The sequence below is a fragment of the Odocoileus virginianus genome, chromosome X, assembly GCF_023699985.2.
Source record: "Odocoileus virginianus isolate 20LAN1187 ecotype Illinois chromosome X, Ovbor_1.2, whole genome shotgun sequence".
Lineage (NCBI taxonomy): Eukaryota > Metazoa > Chordata > Mammalia > Artiodactyla > Cervidae > Odocoileus > Odocoileus virginianus.
The window spans coordinates 51,011,856-51,031,475 of NC_069708.1; the positions used below are offsets into that span (position 1 = coordinate 51,011,856).

Genomic DNA, 19,620 nt, shown 5'->3' on the forward strand with positions numbered 1-19,620 from the left:
GGCCATCCAAAATAAACCCATCCTAAAAACAAACACACCAACCCACCTTAAGGGCAAGGCAGGGTGTTTTTTCTACTTTCCACATGTGCTGGCTATTTTAATGAGGAAAAATGTCTATAAAATACTAAAGAAAACCTCAAAAGGTTCTCCTAGGCCACCCTAGTGAAAAATAGCTATTTGAAAATTGCTCTGATTATCCTTTAAAGAAGTTTGATTATCCCTTAAATCCTTCTTTAGCGCCACTAATTTCAATAACTGATTCACTGCATTTGGAAAGCCACTACTTTTTTTTTCAATTGTTTTATCCCTATACCTTATGTCAAGTCACCCATCGAATGTTTTAATGGAGAATACCCTTTCTCTGCAGTAACTCCAAGTACTTTCAAATAGGTGCCGCCAAATTCATTATTAACTTCAGTAGTTTTTATCCACTTTCCTTGTACTGTGATTGACTCCCCCTTATCATTAAATTTGGGCTTCCCTTGTAGCTCAGTTGGTAAAGATCTGCCTGCAGTGCAGGAGACCCAGGTTCGATCCCTGGGTTGGGAAGATCCCCTGGAGAAGGAAATGGCAACCCACTCCAGTATCCTTGCCTAGAAAATCTCATGGACAGAGGAGCCTGGTGGGCTGCAGTCCATGGGGTTGCAAAGAGTTGGGCATGACTGAGCGACTAACACTTACTTACTTACCATTAAATTCAAGAACTGTGAATGTGTGGCAGTCAGAGATGAGCTTGGTTCTTCTAATGGATAGAGGGTTTTCCTGGTGGCTCAGATGGTAAAGAATCTGCTTGCAATGCAAGAGACCGGAGTTCAATTCCTGGGTCAGGATGATCCACTGGGGAAAGCAATGGCAACCCATTCCAGTATTCTTGCCTGGGGAATTCCACGGACAGAAGAGCCTCGAGGACTACAGTCAGGAGAATCAGAGTCGGACACGACTGAGCAACTAACACACACAGTGGATAAAGAAACTCAAAACCAAAGAAAGAATTCTCCCATTCCAACTCCAACTTTAATGATTAATTTCCTTATTACCCTAAAGGTACAGGTTTTCTCTCTCTCCCTATCCAACTTCTTAAACTATATAATAAAACTGTCTAATCTCTAGGAGAATGATAAGCATTATGCTTTTTCATAGCAAGGAATATATTTATTTCACAGGGAATAGTTTTTGTAAACAGGGACTTTTAAAAAATGTGTCAAGACCTCAGGTTTACATTTCATATCCAGAACTATATTCACCAAGTAGAAATGTGGGGCTTAGCTTTCTCAGTGGAAAACCACCATCCCAGATTTTCCAAAAGTTAAACACAATGATTTTAGATGAAAACACTATTTATTGTGTAAAAGATTTATATTTATTAATCAAAGGCACAAAACTATGTAAGGTTAATATTGACAATTAAGTCATATCAACCTGACAAGGAAATGCCAGCTAAAGCTAATGAAGATCTGTTGCTTTAAATTCCCAAAGAGAATACAATAACTCAGGCATCAGTAATAGTTAGAACCTTTCAAACAATAAGGGAAACATATTAATATAAATACCTTAATTCAGAGGCAGAGAAATGTAAAGTGTTAAGGTGTTACAACCTGGGGTATCACAGAACATGTGTAGTGCCTTTTATAGTCTTGAGTGCCTTAGAAGTCAGAGACCATTACCACTAACTGGCAACTCTGATGATGGGTGTTATCCAGCTACTGGCTGGAATGACATTACACAGTGTGACTAACGAAAACATTTTAATTTCTTGAAGCAAAGCATACAATCACAGCAGATAACCCTGGCTGGGAAAAGGACAAGTTTGGAAGGGTCAGTTTTCGATCTTACTACATGAACAGTAAACTTATTGTCTTTCAAAAGCCCCATACCAAGACAAAAAAGTCAAGAGGAACAGTTTTGCTTCATTTCCAATTTATTAAGCTCTTCCAGTGTTTCAGAGTGATACGGGGATTTCAACGATGTAACATGAATGGGACAAAAGGTGGACTTCGAATGTATCAAACAATTGTCTTGATCGAATCAGACTATTGATCTAGTTTTTCAATCTACCTGTAACAAATGTAGGTCTTCCATCCAGATGATCTTATAATTCACAAGGTTGGGGATAGGGATGTTAATATCCTAAATTAAAGGAAAAATAGTTAATTTCCTTGTAACCCAAACTTCAATACCTGTATTCATTTGCACACATTTTAATCTAGTCTGCTAATGAAGATCTCCATGTGTTCCCAGTGAGTGGCTCAAATCAAATATGAAGGGAACCCTAGGGATTACTTCAGCCAGCTATAGTTCTCACATTTTATAATTCAAATTCTGAAGTTATTGAAACACATGTTTCTCCAAAATCTAGTTAAGCTAGATGAGTTCCTGGCTCTAGTAATAGTCCACCAGAAGACTGCAGTAAATGAGAATTGGGTAAAAGACCAGGGGAAAATGCCGGTATTGATCAAGAGCCAGAGTGTACTTGCCAGGGACCCTTTCAAGTAAGGTCACTACTAGGATTCTTCATTTCTCTTTATTAGGTCCAAATCTGTTAGAAAGGGGACCAATGAGGATCTTTAGGCTGACATGTAGGTAAACACAGAGAGGCCCATCTGTCCTTTTATGGCCATGATTTTTTTTGCGAGACTAATGCTTATGCATGGCTGTGCTGTGTCAAGTCACTTCAGTCGTGTCCTGCTGCTAACACAATACTGATAATGTTTGCACTGCTGGACATGACCTTCTTTGCAAACTCAGTCCCATCCATTGTATGTATAGGCTGGAGTAAACACTGACAGTGCTGAGGATCAAAATGAGCATACCTTAAAGCTGGAGAGTAATAGGCCCGTGTTATGTTGGTTACACTATCTCATACTGGTTATTTGTAATGGCACGAGAGAGGCAGTAGGCTAGAAAGATTCCAATCAGCTGGAAATAAAATATAAGCAAAACTAAACATACACATACACACAAAGCTTAAAGACCTCAAGATACAGGTATATGCTCCTTTCACTTCCAATTTGCTACTTATTTCCTTAAGTTTTTTCTATAATAAGCTTATATGTGATGTCTTAACTACAACTGCGATCTGGAATTTCACAACCATTCCTGACATAAATCACTCCAAAAAATCTTGAAGTCTGGGAAAACTTTTCTTATTCTTCTTCTCAGTTATCAGAGCCAAAAGGATATGGCTTAGAATAAGCATCCCATCAAGTAAAATCTCCATCTATGAAGCAGTACTGTGATAATGAAAATGCTGTCCAGCATGGTGGCCACTAGCCACATGTGGTTTTCAAGTACTTCAAATGGAAGCCTGAGGAACTAAAATTTTAATTTCATAGTTATAACTTTTGAAAGGTGGCTATTTTATTAGAGAGTGCAGATTCAGTGAGACCTAAGAGGGCAGGTCTCACAGAGCTCTGGAGTTGTGGAAAATAGCATGGGAAAACAAGATCCATGACAACCAAAAACTGGAATGGAAAGGGCAAAACTACTATGTTTCCACTGTGATGATCGACTGAGTTTTGTGAAAATGTGACTCTCTAAAAATGTCCTTGCTATACAGGGCCCAAAGGAGAAACTCAAAGACTTCAAAGTGGAAATCTTGTAGCCTACACCTACAAGATGTAGGTGATGAAACATTTCCTAACTACAAGGACTTACCTGGAAGCAAGCGACTCCAAAAGAAATTCCGGCAACAACTCCCATTTCTGACTCTATAATGGTCATTACCATTATAAAACAACCCTAATGGAAGAGAAATTTAAAAAAAAAAAGTCAGTACAGCCCAAGCAATAATACTTTGATCACACATCTCTGCAAAAGATGATCTTTGTTCTTTTGTTAAAATTTATTCCCTCATAACAAATCACATCTCCTTTGAGGGACATGAGATTCACTTTTTGGGTTATGCGTTTAAGTGTCACTTAATCACAAGTCACAAATTTTCTGAGCTTCAGTTTTCTGCGCTATTGCAGATTATGTGTATTGTGAATGAAAATTAAATTATTTTTTTACTCCTTACTTCATTGTTTACTTTATCTGCATCTCTCTGAGGAGAACAATCTTCAAGTTTACAGCAGCTTTCCGGAAATCCTTTTTCTGAGTAATAATTAGTATCCTTCCAATCTCTATAGTTGGTGACACCACAACAATGCAACTGAAAAAAATCCAACAAAAGCATTTAGAGTTCATATTACAACTATGTAGTTGTAATTACAACTGCACCAGCATTACAACTACACCAGCATAAAAACAATTACACCAGCATCTAAGATTATACTCAGTGATCTCTATCCTATGACACTGGCATTCAAATTCATGAGATAAACATTTTGGAACTGGTCTGACTTTCACTGCTATAGTGCAAGTGGACAACATCTGATAGGCAGGGCCCTATCATCTTCTCTGAGGGAATGGGGAATGTGTTTCCTTCTTGAGAAACCACCAGCTATGACCACTTACCATGCTTTGGATCTTGTCAACTGCATCACTTCTATAATCTCCCGTAGCGTTATATTGCTTTAAAGCTTTTTCATAATTATTCTTAAAGCTGTTCTTAATCTACAGCAAAGAAACACAAGGCTGGTAAACAAAGATTTTAGAATTTTCTTCTGATCTCCAGGTCAAATAAGAAATTGCAGCAACATATAATTAACATCTATGGTCCAATTCTATCTTCTAAGCAATATGGTTGTGCTAATGGGACTCCTAAGCAAAACATTCCAGTAAAAGATAACTATGAGAAGTTCAAAGTACAACTTTGTACTGCTGTATCTCCCACCCTCACTACCACTTTGTTAAACACTCTCCTTGATGAGGCCTCAGTACTCACTGAATGATTTCCTAACTCCAGATTTAACAGAGTGGAATTCCAATTTCTAATTTGATTTTAAGGTTTTGATGAGTGGAGAAGGTATCAATTTTGTGTTACCAGTTTTGTGCTTTTGAACTAGTGAAACCTGTCTTTTAACTCTATTACTTAAATTTATCCAGTTTTATCTCTTAGAGCATAAATTTTCACATATTCAGGTTCCCAAAGGCAGGCTTACCTCATGTCTGAAAACAAATCCTACGATAGCAGCGACCAGTTCAACCAAAAAAATGAGAGTCAGAAACATTGCATACTGTGGGATAAAAAGAAAGTCCAAGTCAGCATAAATAAGATACATCACAACTGCAAAGGCAGTCAATGTTCAGCACATTGTTACTAGGGCAGGGAAAACACAACAGAAGTGGCAATTGGCAGCTATACTGTTACTTGGTAAGTTTTCATAAGGAAGAGGAAAAATCAGAAAGGGGCCATGCCTAGTTCCAAGAAACAAAGCCTACAACATACAAGCCTTTTCAAAAACCAACAACCAATTTTAAGAAAACAAGGACTCACTCACCAGTTTCAGCATCCATGCAGAAGCTCGGCAGGTAGCACAACAGCCAAAGGTGCCCAAAAGAATAATGACAGTGCCAGTGCCAATGAGCACAAAGGGGACATTGGTGGCCTTCTCATTTAAAAGGGAAAAATAATTCTCTAGGCTCACCTTGCCCCAAATGCCAACGGCAAGAAGGATAACACCAGTGATCTACATGGGAAATCAGAAAATAGAGAGTTACACATTGTATACAGTAGCATCTTCAAACCACAAACCACTAGATGTTTAAGAAACAATAGGTGTGAGAATTGACCTAGCACTCTGTGGCCACAGAACTGTGGCTGGGATATGGCAGACAAGGGGGGACTGTACAGGGGGTTAGGAAGGGGAGTTGCACACAAGAACAGGTCTTGATAAACCCACACGCTGGATCACTGTAGCCAGGACAAAACCAGGGGGCAGCTAGGCATCTTGACAAAATTCTTAAACTTGATCTGTTTTTTTTGCCCTAGGGTTCAAAACTTCCTTAACCCATTTACTCCCGCCTTAGGAAGAAAACCTTAACAGATGTGCAGAGCGTACAAAGGAATGGTACACAAAGCAAGCCTAAGGATAGACTGGCGGGAGTGGAGCCATTATCACACTTACCTGCGAAATACTCCCCTCTTATGAAGCAGTGAAAAGAAAGAGACTATTATGCAAGCGAGCCCTCACCAGGCCCGAGCAAGCCTTGCTTCTCAGGGGACACGCTCTGCTTGCTTTGGGGGGCGGGGGTCACTCCATTCCAGGCGCCCCGCATCGAATTCGAACGCTAGGCACGTCTGGTCCTGGTTCAGCCTCTCGGCTGCCGTCGCCCGAGACCCCGACCCGAGCGGGCAAGATGCCCGAACTCGAGGTGGAGTCCCAGCGCCGAGGTCCCAGCAGCGACCGCCGCCCCAACCCCACTCGCGCCCCCCTCCCCACCTCGGATCCGAGCTCCCTCGGCTCAGGGTCACACACCCCCTCCCCGCCTCCAGCCCGGGATCCCCTCCCGTCCCCGGAGTCTCCGTCTCTCACCCAGAAGATGAATGTGTAGATCAACAGGACACTCTTGAAACAAGTGATGACCGGTTTGGTCTGCAGCCTCCGAGAAGGGGACGCCATGACTAGCCCGACACCCAGCCCCGCTGCGCCAGGCGATCAGAACAGAGCTAGCCAGGCGCGGAGCCCCCGAGTCTTCCCGGAAACTGCCGAAAAGTTACGAGCGCCCGCAACTGAGAAGAGCCGGAAACACTGTACAGTTTTCTAGAGGGTAAAGTCTGGGAGGATGTCCGGAAAGTGACGACAATTTCCGAGCGCCCTCTGCCGAAGGTTGCCGAAAACGCTACACAAAAGGTTCTAGCGTCGGAAATTTCTTAGATCTCCAGAGTGGAGGTTGCTTCATTTTTTCGCTTATGGAATCTTTCCCGCTCCCCACCCATCTCCTTGCCCTTATAACTGCATCATATTGTTTCTAAAACCAGCTTCGCCGGCAACGCTCTGAGATACAGCCTCGCCGGCCCCTAATGCCCTAAAAGGGGGAAAAAAAAAAAAAGGATGGAAAGAGGTTAAAAGTAACCTGAGTATCTTATTATGCTTATTACGTAGCAAAATACTCTCAAGACACGGACATATATTTCCAAAGAGAAACAAAAGCAGTTCGCAGAGCGATCCATCCAGTCATATGTTTTTAGACAAAAACCCAAAAGGAAAAGTGCAATTTACCTGAGTGGTGGAATTACGCTGATTTGGTTTTGTTTTTGTTTTTTTTTTTGTCCCTTGTTTTGTGTTTCTCGATTTTTGAACACTGTTTTAGGAGGTGGGGAAGGGGCACAGGACTAATAAATAACCACTTATTGTAAGAATTCCAAAGGTAGATAGGAAAGGTAATGAATTTTAGAATTTCTCTACAAGAATTTGCCAAAAATTCTTGCCTTTATCCCTCTCCCTCCTTATCATCTAAATTACTGGAGATTGAGGAAAAGAACTTGAAAGTAATTAATCCTGAAATGTGACTTCATCTATTAGCTACAAATGTTCAAAAGGGAAGGCGCTACAGAGAATACCCGGTAAATGTGACTCTTTTAAATGTTAAAACTGAAAGGCACTGTATATTCCAGCCCTCTGGGTTTTCAGATCAAGAATAGCTGATCATAAAGAGGCTGAAATCATGGGTCACACAACTAATAACAAAGAAAAAACTAGAGATAACTGTACTTTTCAATCCTCTCCTCTATTATATAAGCTGTATATGGTATTTGGTGCCTACTCATCCCAAAGAAATTCTACCAGTTGCTTAGATCTTCCTAGAACTTGAGACCATGTGTTCCTAAGGACTTAAACTGCTTCCAGGATGGGAATGAATCACCAGAAAGTTTCCTGTCCCTTATGTCCACAGGCAGACCTGAGTCAAACTCTAGGGTAAAGTGGAATTTTAAAACACACACATGCACACGCACACGCACAACAGCCCTCTTCACAATCTCCTAAATACTAGAGACCTCAGGATAGGTAGGGATTTTTTTTTTCATCTATTAAGGTCCGGTTTCCTAACAAAAGTATAAGCTCTTTGAGGGAAGAGACTGTCAAGTGTGTGTGTGTTGGTTGTATTGACGCGGCAATAAGCCCTGCATTGGTGAAGAAGAGGTGAAGGTGACTGCCTAAACTTTTTTGCTCTAAATCTTGCTTTAAACACATACCACAGAACCAGAAAACAGGAAAGTTCCATTAACTTGATCACACAGAGCTTCCTTGTGCTTCAATATTGACCTAGGACCAGCTCCTATAGCATCATGCCAGATGTCTGAGGTCCAAGAGAGCAACTGTTGGATAATTATTTCACTGCCATGCTTTATACTAAAGCATGAAAAGCTTAACACATAAATACATGGAGAGAATGGGTAAATGATACATCTATACACTTTGTAAACACTAAGGTCATCAGGAAACAAGGCAGACATCAACTTTTAAAACACACATATGCCACAGCCACAGGAAATGAGGTGGAGGGGGCTCTCAGTATATGCAAAGCAGTCTCCCTAAACTAAACAGCACACATCTGAGGGGTTCTCATATTAAAACAAAAAAGTATCAAGAGAAGTCTTGCTAAATTCTTGTCATCTTAAATGAGGTTTCCTCTGAAGCTTAGGTTTGTACCATGTCCTGAAAGGGATTTTCACAGTGAGCCTGAGAGCAAATAAATATTTCTGTAGCCGAAGAAAAAACAAAATAGCAAAGCAAAAGCCGCATCTTATTTCCAAGAATGTGTTGATTTTCCTGCCCTCCCTTCCTCTGCTACTCACAACACTGCTTTGTTTGAATAACAGTCAATGCCAAATTAAACCAAAACCTGACATGGAATTTAATATTCCTATGGCCACAACACCTTGAACCATGCCTCCCACCCTGCTAACCCCACTCCCACCATTGCTATGCCACCAAGTTCAGAAGTTCAGTTTAGTTCAAATTTAGGCCTGGGTCTGGGTGGAAACCCAGACAAAGAGGCATCTAATCCCATCTAGGCAATGTAAGAAGTCTCTAAGTTATAAGATAAATTTTATCCTTAAAGTATTAATAATAAATGCTGTACTGAGCATTGACTATGTACCAACCATGGTTGCTAAGCAACCAACAAGTGTTACTTCATCCTTACATCACAAAAGTCCTTATTGTGAGGTCGTGACTACCACTGCTCATGTTTTACAGATGAGGAGACAGGTTCAAAGAGGCTAAGTAACTTGCCTAGTACTAAACCCTGGCAACTTCCATTTCCCTCATCAGAAACAGAGCCCACTCTGTGATGAGATATGGCTGCTATTGTACATTTAACCACAAACAAGGGCTCTTTGGAGCCCCTGAAGCACAAGAATCTCAATGGTTTCCCCAATTCTGCCTTGTACTTGCGGGTTTTGTTGAATTTTACTTTTGCCTTCACTCAATTAGCCCAACCACCTAGGAGGTAATCTTGCCCATCCCAGAGTGGTAAAGGGAGTTCAATAGCTTTTTTGGTTCAACCTCTAATTTTCTCCCTCTTTTCTGATCACAAAAACACGTTTGATGTTGAACTGTAGGGGGGAAAAGGAAGATACTTTCCTTAAATATTGTTACTGCTTGCTTTACATTCAACATTTAGTATAGATTTGGTCCCTTCTCTATTAACTTCCTGTAACCTTTAAGATTAAAGTGTTTTTCTTTGACATTTAAATGATGCCTCTTCCAGCACATCAGCTTATTTCCTATAGCTTTTCCAAAGTGAATTTTCTGCTCCATAATAAGCCAGTAAGATTCTCTCTCCAATAAATAAGATCTGTTCCCTACTTCCCAATCTCTAAACTCAAAATTCCTGCCCCACAATTTAAGGTTCAGCTCAAACCCAACCCAATGAGAACAACCTCCCCCAACTCTCCAGCCCGGCCAACACACATACCTCTTTCTTTAACATCAGTCCTTATACTCTGATCATTCACATTAACTCATACCCTTAGTCCATTACTACAGTACCTGCTTTCAGTATCTGCTTCTTCTCTACTTACTTGTCTTATGTCTGGTTGTCTACATGTTCAGAAACTACTTGAAGAGCCAGTTTGGCTGGGCTCCTGCACCCACTTTTATACTCTCCAGGACCCTAGGACACAATGCTCAATTGATGAGGTTATTTGGTGCTCGGCCAATCCCTGTTCAGCCCATTGGTCATAGCTGGCCTCTGGGGCTAGCCACATAATAGTCACTCAAAGTTTGATTAATTAAATGAAATTAAAAACTAAATGTCTAAGTCATCCCAGTATCACACTGACATAAAATGGAAAAAATAAGTTGAGCTGTTAGATAACGTCTTGGGACGTTACTTCGCTCAGTAAGTGTCTGACTCTTTGTGACTCCATGGACTATACAGTCCATGGAATTCTCTAGGCCAGAATACTGGAGTGGGTAACTTTTCCCTTTGCCAGGGGATCTTCCCAACCCAGGATCAAACCCAGATCTCCTGCATTGTGGGTGGATTCTTTACCAGCTGAGCCACAAGGGAAGCCTGCTGCTTGTCTTAGGAACCAATAAAGAGACACCCAATATTTCGCACAGAATACATCTTCCTCTTATTCACATAATTATCTTATTTTCATTTTCTAATACCTTTTCTAGATCCCTCCAATTACCTTTGACTAAGCACCTATTGTAAAATTTAAAAGCACCTTCTACTTACTAAAGTCTCATATTTTACACTATAGTCATCAGATAAACATTATTTAAACAGATAATTTAAACATCATCATTTCAACAGATAATTCATAGGTATAGTTTTAAAAACTAGCTTCCTAAATAGGAATATCTTTTTTATTCTTCTTGTCTTTTGTGTATTCCCATTTTTCCTTCTCTGAAATTGTCTTTTTCATTCACCCTTTTCCCATATACTCCTTTCAAATTCTCTATGGATCCTTTCTTCCTTTTCCAGCACTTATCTTGCCTTTTTCAAAAAAACTCATAATATACAATTTGGGACACATGGAAATGAGAAATACTCCTAAATGGTATTAAAATTTACATTTACATGTCAATTTGTCTTAGTCCACTTTCTGCCAGAATGATTTCAAATGTAGACTTGTTGAGCTTTGCTGAGATTTCAACTAGTCAGTTTCCATATCTAATATTTCTTAAAACAATATCTTTTTGACTCTGAGGTGCTTCTTATTAAAAGTTTTGATACTGAACTTTAAGAATTTAAAAAAAATTATATTTGTATGTATGAATGTTGCCAGTCTCTCTGTCTTTGTCTTGTCTTCCCAACTAAATCATAGGAAAAAGTGTTTTATTTAACTTTATATCCCCACAGTGTCTAATATAGTGTTACCCACACATAGTAGTGCTGAAGAAATGTTGGTTTTTTAAATTAACCCCACCTGTTTGTTGTAAGGTCTTCATATTACCCATCCCAGTGCTTCATAGGAATGCTGCCCCTCTTGTCTCACTTATCCCCTTACTTTGATCTCCCTATAAATGAAGATTTCCATAATCTTCTTCTTCATTTTCTTCTTTAATCTCTCACCGCCACCCCTCTGCCCTGCTCCTTCCAGCCCTGAGTGGAACACAAGGCCTATGCAGCATCTTCTTCTTAGCATGTTCTGGGCTCTGTGTTTGGTGCTGGGGGAATGAAGAAGACTAAGCCATGGTCCCACTCACAGTCTAGTAGGGGATAGAGATGCGTCTGAGTTGAACAGACTAGTTAGAGTAGGGAACAGAGATTATCATAGATCAATAGTGGCAGTAAGTGTGATAAATCCTATAATTGAGACATGAGACATGTACAAAGTGATATGATAGAAAAGGAAGGTGAATTTAACCAGCTCTGGCTGGGATGGGCTGAGGGAAGCTTCTCATCAGTAAAGATGGATACAGTCTCAACAGGCCAGGAAAGAAGGGAAAGGGTTACAGAGTGGAGTAAACCTATCTGTCCCAAGCCACCACAGTGTGAAAGGAAGAGCAAGTTTAGTGTGTCCAGAATGAGGAGTCATGGAGTGAATGCTTAAACCAGGCTGAGGACACAGGGAGATTTGCTTGTGTGGGCTACAGTGTGTCCTGCTAAGAGCTGGGACTATATTCTTTGCCACAAGGGAGTCAGTGAAGGGATTTTTAGAAAGAAAACAACCCTGGTAGAATTTATTCCTCTGCTCAATCACTCTCTCTCTCTCCTCTCTCTCAATCACTCTCTCTTGCTCTTTCTCTCACATTGTCACACACACATTTATTTAATAGATTCACTATTTTCTAACACATAAGTTTAATACAAATGCCTATATGTGATTTCAAGGGCCCTATAGCATTTATTCAACTTTAATTCCTACCACTCCTCTGAACCTTCATACCAGTTAGCCCATCCCCCGCTCTGAGCTAACAATGAGCTCTTGTTTATGTCATTTCCCTTGCCTGAGAGCAGACCACCGCCCATGTCCTCCCACAGAGTCCTCACAGTGTATTCCATAGCTTTTGGAAATGTATAGGGTCTTGTATAATTTTGTAATTGTGTCTTCCTTCTCTCCTCTAATAAACACAAACCCTGTGGGAGCTGCAGAGTAAGCTTCATAAGATCAAGAATCACACAATTTTTACTCGTCACTGTCCTTTGGTTCTTAGCTTACAGTGGAAGTCCGATGAAGATTGGTCAGCTCAATACACAAAATTGTAATAAACATTTTTGTTAAATGTCTGTTTCCTCCAATCCATAAGGGCAAGTGTGTCTCTCGAGCACTTCGAACAGTGTGTGGTACATAATAGATGCTCAACAAGTATATGTTGAATTAATTATGGATTAGGATGTCAGGGATTTTGTCCTCCATCCTTGACACAGTAAATGCTTGATAAATGTATTGCATGAGTGAGGCCAAGACCATGTCTTTAGCTACTTTATACAATGATCACACTGTAAACACTCAGTACGTAGTCATGATCAGTGGATGAAAAATGAAACAGGCTTGCTGCTGAACTTTGTATTATTGTAAGTGCAATTCTTCCCGTCATAACTGAGAAGGGGTTACCAACTTGCTTACATACACAAGGAATAAATTATTTCTACAGCATCTAAAACAATTTCTTCCAGGACCACTGCATTTTTGAAGTTGGAAATGCAACTCTAAGGGGAGGGAAAGTATCAGGAGCAGATATGTCCCATGGTAGAACAGTCTCATTATCAGACACTAAAATGAACAAAGCTTATTTGGTGAGGAGAAACACAGCCCTCCATCAGAGATCTGTGAGAAACAGCTTAGCAATGCACAGAGAGATCATTTCAGTTCACTTAAACAACCTCCCACTAAAGCATCTGTAAGTATGCTTTCTCTCTGCTCTTATTGCAGGAAATCAGTTTGATCCTGAAGGCTGGAAGCACATGTATATTTTGTCAACAACATAATCTTATAAGAAACTGAAGTCCATTGGAATTAGGTCATCAGAGAGAATTTCAAAGTGGGTCTGACCCTGTGCATATGGATGGCAGGGCAACTCGGGGATGGTGAATACTAAGGAATTACAGGGGAAATCTCCAGGGAATTTCAAAATCGGCTCCACTCCTCCCCTCTCGTACGAGTTTGTGGAATTCCTTTTCATTCAGTCCTGATGTCATTAAAAAAAAAAAAAAAAAAAGCGTTCTTCACTGCGCCACATCTCTGGAGGCCCTTTAGCCAGCCTGTTAGTCATTACTATACTCATGGGCTTGAGGCCAGCGCCACTCACACTCTCCTCTGCTCAGCAGCAGACGGGCTGAGCTCCTCTTATCCTTACATTCCTTCTCCTCCACCTCTCAAATCTTTTTCTGAGGGAGGAACAGCTATAGCTTTGGGGATAATATAGCTTTAAGGAAACTTTTGGCAGATGCCAATGTCCTAACATCTGGGCAGTGTTAACAGAATCCTGGAGGCCCGGACAGACCAGGAGCCACTCATTCTAGGAATGTTAAAAAGTAGTTTTTCCGACTGATGAGAGGAGCAGAGAAGAAGGAGAAAGAGAAGAAGAGAGAGTACAAAAACCCCGTACATCAGGTAAGATCTGCTGCTTCACCCCTCCACTCCATACCACACTACCCCATCTCTCAACCCGAGGAAGTAACGAGACCCAGGACTTAGGCAACATGGCTCAGGGATGGAGTTGGGGGGAAGAAGTTCTTTTATGAAACTGGACCGTATGCTGCTTTCCATTTGAGCTGTGACCTGGCTGAAGACACAGATTCCCACTGCTTTCCCTGGCCACAGCAGAGGGATGGCCAACCACAGTGATTGAGTCAAGTTTTCGGTTTGAGATTGGCAAGAAAGGTGGGTAGGGAAGGGTTCACAGACTCAGAGCACTGGGTCTGCAAAGGAAAGCCCCTGCTCCCAAACCAAGGAACTGGATGGAGGCTGCATGTGGGAGAGGGGGTTGATAATTAGTGCATCTCTCTTTAGTCTCCTCTCTCTCGTCCTTTCATTCCCTCTTTCTGCTTTCATCTCTTGTCTTCAGCTCTGGCAGGTTATCTTTTCTTGCTGAAATTCCTTCCCACGTCTTTCCACTTTCCTTGCCTCCCCTACTTGCTCTCACTTGTTCTGTATTCTGCTTCCTTGCCACTCTCTAGACAGAATCTGAAGCTAGGTAGCAATGAATTGGAAAATGAATTTCTGCCATTCTTGGACTTCTCATATCCCTTAGGGATGCTGGTCAGAATCTGCCATCTTTTTGTTCCTCCATTTCTGGGACTGACCCCTCCCCTGAGCATGGAGTTTCATTGAAAGCCTGTGGGTGAATGGGTACTTGCTGAGTCCAGCGGCCAGTTTACAGCAATGGGCAGCAAGTTTTAATACTGTCATTTATGAAGTATTTGCCTACTGGGAACCACAAAACTCTCATCCCATTAGAGTCCCATTAGAGAGTCCCTCACTGATTAGGGTGAGGACAGGATGAGAAGTGAGAGGGCAGTGGGAGCTTGCTTACCCTCTCCTCACGTACCTCAGTATGTTCTTTCCAACCTCACTGACTTCCTGCTGGCTCAGCAGGATAAAACTAGAAGGTTAGGCTGGACTTGAAAGCCATAAGCCACTACCAAACCGCTAAGCCTCGAAATCCAAAGCTAAGAACTGAGCCAGGGTATAGTCACTGCCTGAGAGGCTGGAGAAAGGAGACATCCAGTCCTGTTCAAGATGGAGTTGGTAATAATAGTATCTAATATATATGGATTGCTTCCCTATGTGTCAGGCAATAATCCATTCTATAATGTAGATTCTATTATTATACCCATTTTATAGATAAGGAAACTGAGGCTAAGAGAAGGTAAGGAATTTGTCCAAAGCCCCACAACTAATAGGGACAGAATTGGATACATATCCAGGTCTATGTAACTCCAGAGTTCAAGTTCTTAGTCTGTATATGCTAACACTTTCTCAGATTTGTGGTTAGGAAGCACTAGTTCAGTGGATGAAACCATCACCTGGGACCTTTAGATTGCAGGTTTCTCTCTTGGTTCTATATGACTTAATGTTGGCCCTTTCCTGGTCTTGATATCTCAATGTCCCTTTCTGTAACTTAGGCCATGGAACACTGGCATCAGATATCACCAGGATCAACTGAGAATTGGTTGTTTTCTGTCCTCTTCCTCCTAAGAGGAAAAGACCAGAATTCACAAATGGAGGCTTATTATCCTAAAAGTGGGAGATCCTTACAAAGGGGACAATATAACAGGCATTTGTTAATTTAAAAATCTCTCTTCTTCCTCGTAGATCCTGCATTTCTGCTTCCTCTCACTTTTGGAAGTTCATTGATGTCTGATTTCTGAAAGTCATCCTCCTTTGCCTTGGTGCTTCTGGCCACATACCTCTATTCTTATCTCCCTAACCCCCCTTCCCATCCCTCCCCACCCTCTTTTCAAGGATGGCCATTCAACTAACTCGAAGAGGAGCTCTCTCTCTGCTGCTCTTCCTCACTCCAACAGTGATGCCAACATGGTATGCAGGTATGTCATAGGAACTGTAGCCCATTATTTCCAGGAAGGGCAGGGCTTAGACCAAGTCTTAGAGAAGGGAAGGTTTAGACTGAAATAGAGGGCACTTAGATACAGAGAAGAACTATCCTTAATAAAAAAGATGGTTAAATATTGAGGCAGGCTACGGAGGGAGGCTTTTGAGGCAAACTAATAAGAGATTTTGAAAACAGGCTGCACCAGCATAAAAAATGAGTTTGGTCAATATATCCTTGTAGCTTATTTGCACAACACAGGGAATATATCAAATATTTTATAATCACTAAAAATGGAGTATAATCTTTAAAAATTGTGAACCACTATATTGTGCACTAATAATTTATGTAATACTATATACATGAACTATACTATACATGCTATACATGGGGCTGCAAAGAGTTGGACATGACTGAGTGAACAACAGCCACATATTTGAACTATACTTCATAAATATAAATAAATATTAAAAATGTGGCTTGTTAACATGGCTTTTGAGGCCATTATCTTACCTGCTTCTCCATTTTCTCTCTTTCTCTCTCCCCTCCCAGATATTATTTATAGGATGAGATTTTTATAGCTCCTTTCTGATAAAGATTGCTAATGACAATTCAGACCACATTCTCTTGAACAGGAATCCCTGAGTTTCTCCTGGCTTGTTTCTTACTGTGGAAAGGATGGGGATTTCTAGATCCCTGAATGTTTCATCCTTTGCCTCTGGGGAGACATAGGGAGCTCAAGAGAACTCACTCAGCGAGGAGGGAAAGGAAGGGGAGGAATGAAGGAAGGATAATGAGGTGCCAGACAGGAGTTTTTGATGGGGCCCAGCTAGCATTCCAAATGCTAATAATATTCTGTGGTCAGCACTGTCTGCCTTCATGGGGGCTGGGGGGAGCAGGGGAAGGAGACAGGCCCAACTAATGGAGTTAGAAAAACATCCAGAGATGAGTAAATAACAAACTGCTTCCATCACAGCTGCAGTCATTGTAGCTAAAATTTTCCACATGCCCTTAGCTCCTGGTGGAGGCCTCTGGCAGAAGCTCTGTTTGGAACAGCTGCATCAAGCTTTCAAACAAATATGCGAACTTCTTCCCCTGTTTGGCTTAACTTGGCTTTGTAGGGGGTGAAGCATAAGGGCTGACACTGAGATCAACATGTTCAAATCAAGCCCTTGGCAGTGCACACACTGTTTGGGGTGAAAAGAGCCTAAGTTTCCAAAATATATGTGTAGCTATCCTCCCCAAACTCTCCCTAGCTTCAGTTCAAGTACATGAGACCAAAATCCAGCCAAAGACCATGAGTGTAGGTTAGATGAGTGAAACCTGATTCTGAATCACTATAAGAAATCCCAGAGCACACCCCAGAGCACACCCCAGAGCACACCCCAGAGCACACAGAGGCTTCCCCAGGGTGGAAGCCTGAGCTTTTGAAGTCTTGAGGACAATGCAGTTTTTTAAGGCTTGGATTCATTTGAAAGTCTCAAAAGGCCATTTGCAAAGGTGGCCATTCCCCACTTCCTACAAGAGTCACCATGCTTATTACTCCTTCTTGGGAGCCCCGGCTAGTGAAGTCTCTGACAGTCCTGCCAACCTGTTCATTCTGTCCTGTTCTTTTCTTAGAATGCTATGTGATGAGAGATACTTGGGGATTTCCTAATAATCTTTCCCTACATCACTAGCTCAGCTGTCTGAGTTTGCTCTGTTTATGTATTCATTTCTTCACTCAGTAGATATTTAGTGAGCACTCTATGCATTCAGGACTGTTTTGTTCATGGCTATAACTTTGTCCTCCAGTGGTAGTAGTACAAGGAAAGCAGCCATGTATGGATTCTGGGCTAATCAGAAATAGGATCCAGGAACAATCAGCAGGGTATAGGAGGGTTAAAAATAAAAATCAAGCCAGCAGTGGGTTAAAAGTGTGTATTGGCCTATCTGTACAGTTCAGGAAGTCAGACAGCATTTCTTTCATAATCCAAGCATTAGTGTGGATCTTAAAATAGTCACCAACTATCAGTTACATTTCCAACCACACCTTTGTGAAATGTAATGCTTTAGAGGGTCTGTTCTGTGGATATTGGAGGAACCCAGTAACAGACCACATGGTAACCACCAATCAGCCTAAAGGGACCAAGGAATGCTGCCAAAGCTTCTCCCCATCAGGGCTGAAGAGGGACAAACAGAACAAGGTGGGGAGAGGGGCCCTCTAGTTTCATATATCACATCTCAGTATCTTAATATTTTCCAAAAATTATCCAAAGACAGGCAAAGATGAGAAATGGAAAGGCTTAAAGTGGTAAGGTGGCCCTAACTTATTCCTGTCACAAAGCAGACTTGGCACTGAGCCAGCCAGCTTTGTACCCTGGTGAAGACTGTAATTATCTGACTGAGTCTTCACCTCAGCTTTTCCATATCCCTTGTAAGTCTGGAATGACAGGAAATGTTTGGTGGCCTTTGATCCCACACACACAGAGTTAAAAAAGCTGAATTGCAGTAAAGATTTTGGATTTTTATTTCTGTTGGATGTTGTCCAAAGCTTTCCCCTACAACCATCTTTAGTGCAGTGTCTGAGTTTGGCATCAAGAGGATCAAACCACATTGGGCTGGAATGCCCACTCTGCTCCTTACTAGCTGGGAAACCTTGAGCTAGTTCCTGAACTCCTCTGAGCCTGTTACCTCATCTGCATTTGAAAGCAATAAGGGTGTCTACCTCACTGAGATGTCAGGGTGATCTAATGAGATGGCACATGTAATGGGCTAAACCCAGAGTAGGTGCTGAGTGATGTTAAGAATCATTGTTGTTATTGTGGTGGTTGTTATCCAGCCATAGGTCTTGGACACTCCTGTCTGCTCTTTTGGTAAACAGAGGCTTGCTCCCATGCTGGGAATTTGTTCACAAGCAAGCTCTGGAACAACAGTATGGGGACCAAATCCTTTAGAAAATCACACACATCTGGCCTCCTGTTTATAGGCATTGTAAGGCTTTGATGCTAAACTGAAACAGCTGACAAGAATTCTGTCCGCCCACCCACCTCCCTCCACCACAAAGAAACCACCCACCCAGGTGGGAAAAGAGGGAACAAGGGAGAGGAGGCCTAAGGAGAAATAAAGGAAAGCCAGGAGAGACTGAAAAGGGAAACCAGAAAAAAATAAAGGGAAGGAGAAAATATGAACTCTTTCCTCTGGAATGAGGGCAAACCAATGAGGACATGATTTCATAAGACAAACTTTCAATTTGATTCATTCCCTTGTTCATCAAGTTGGACTGGTTTCCCAACACCCACCCCTTACCCCCAGTCTGGGCCCGTGGGGAATGGAGGAGCCTCATCATCTACTCTCTGCTCCACCCATTAGTGCAGGGGGCCCCGTGTCTCTGCCCAGAGAGGAGACAGGATGAGTTTGTGGTCAGAGTGTTTACACAGGCCAAAGGGCTCCAGCGCTAAAACCCAGCCTTGTCCCAGAAGCACACCCTCTCCTGGAAATGAAGAATTGTCTCTGACTCCAGCACGGCTGGCTGCTCTATTAATGTGTGTGCTTTAGGCACACAGTGAGGCTGGAAAGAGAGCTTCCGGAAACTTCCCTCCAGAAAGGACCAAGTTGTATTCCAATTAGTTCATATGTATGACCCATTTCCTGCCGTCTGGTGGAACACACTGTTTAGTCTCCCAGACAGCCGCAGACTGGCCTCCTCAAGGACTGGACCACTAAACAGGACGGGGGTGGACTCAGAATGTTCTCTAGTTCAGCACCTCCCTACTAAGGTTCCTGCTGATTAGAGTGACTG

At 41.8% G+C, this 19,620-nt stretch overlaps 2 protein-coding genes across 4 annotated transcripts in view; one reads left to right on the forward strand and one right to left on the reverse strand.

Moving 5' to 3' along the window:
* Positions 1 to 1,900: 1,900 nt before the first annotated feature.
* TSPAN6 (tetraspanin 6) lies at positions 1,901 to 9,990 on the reverse strand. 2 transcript variants are annotated; one of them, XM_020876545.2, is made up of 9 exons: positions 9,911 to 9,990; positions 6,417 to 6,909; positions 5,382 to 5,570; positions 5,043 to 5,117; positions 4,456 to 4,554; positions 4,016 to 4,150; positions 3,655 to 3,738; positions 2,811 to 2,916; positions 1,901 to 2,127 (listed from the first exon to the last, which is right to left on the reverse strand). In XM_020876545.2, the coding sequence occupies exons 2-8, from the start codon at positions 6,501 to 6,503 to the stop codon at positions 2,848 to 2,850; spliced, it is 738 nt and encodes a 245-aa protein (XP_020732204.2). In that variant the 5' UTR covers positions 6,504 to 6,909; positions 9,911 to 9,990; the 3' UTR covers positions 1,901 to 2,127; positions 2,811 to 2,847. The 2 variants fall into 2 exon arrangements, with proteins under 2 accessions (XP_020732204.2, XP_070317870.1); XM_070461769.1 differs by lacking the exon at positions 9,911 to 9,990 and adding an exon at positions 6,009 to 6,025 and having other exon boundaries at positions 6,417 to 6,496.
* A 3,582-nt stretch (positions 9,991 to 13,572) lies between these two features.
* Positions 13,573 to 19,620, forward strand: part of SRPX2 (sushi repeat containing protein X-linked 2) — a 29,438-nt gene continuing 23,390 nt past the window's right edge. Inside the window, exons 1-2 of one of the 2 annotated variants that reach the window (XM_020876540.2) lie at positions 13,573 to 13,900; positions 15,605 to 15,837. In XM_020876540.2, the coding sequence (XP_020732199.2) occupies positions 15,756 to 15,837 (82 nt within the window). In that variant the 5' untranslated portion in view covers positions 13,573 to 13,900; positions 15,605 to 15,755. The remainder of the gene's footprint in view (positions 13,901 to 15,604; positions 15,838 to 19,620) is intronic. The other variant, XM_020876541.2, reaches the window with a different exon arrangement.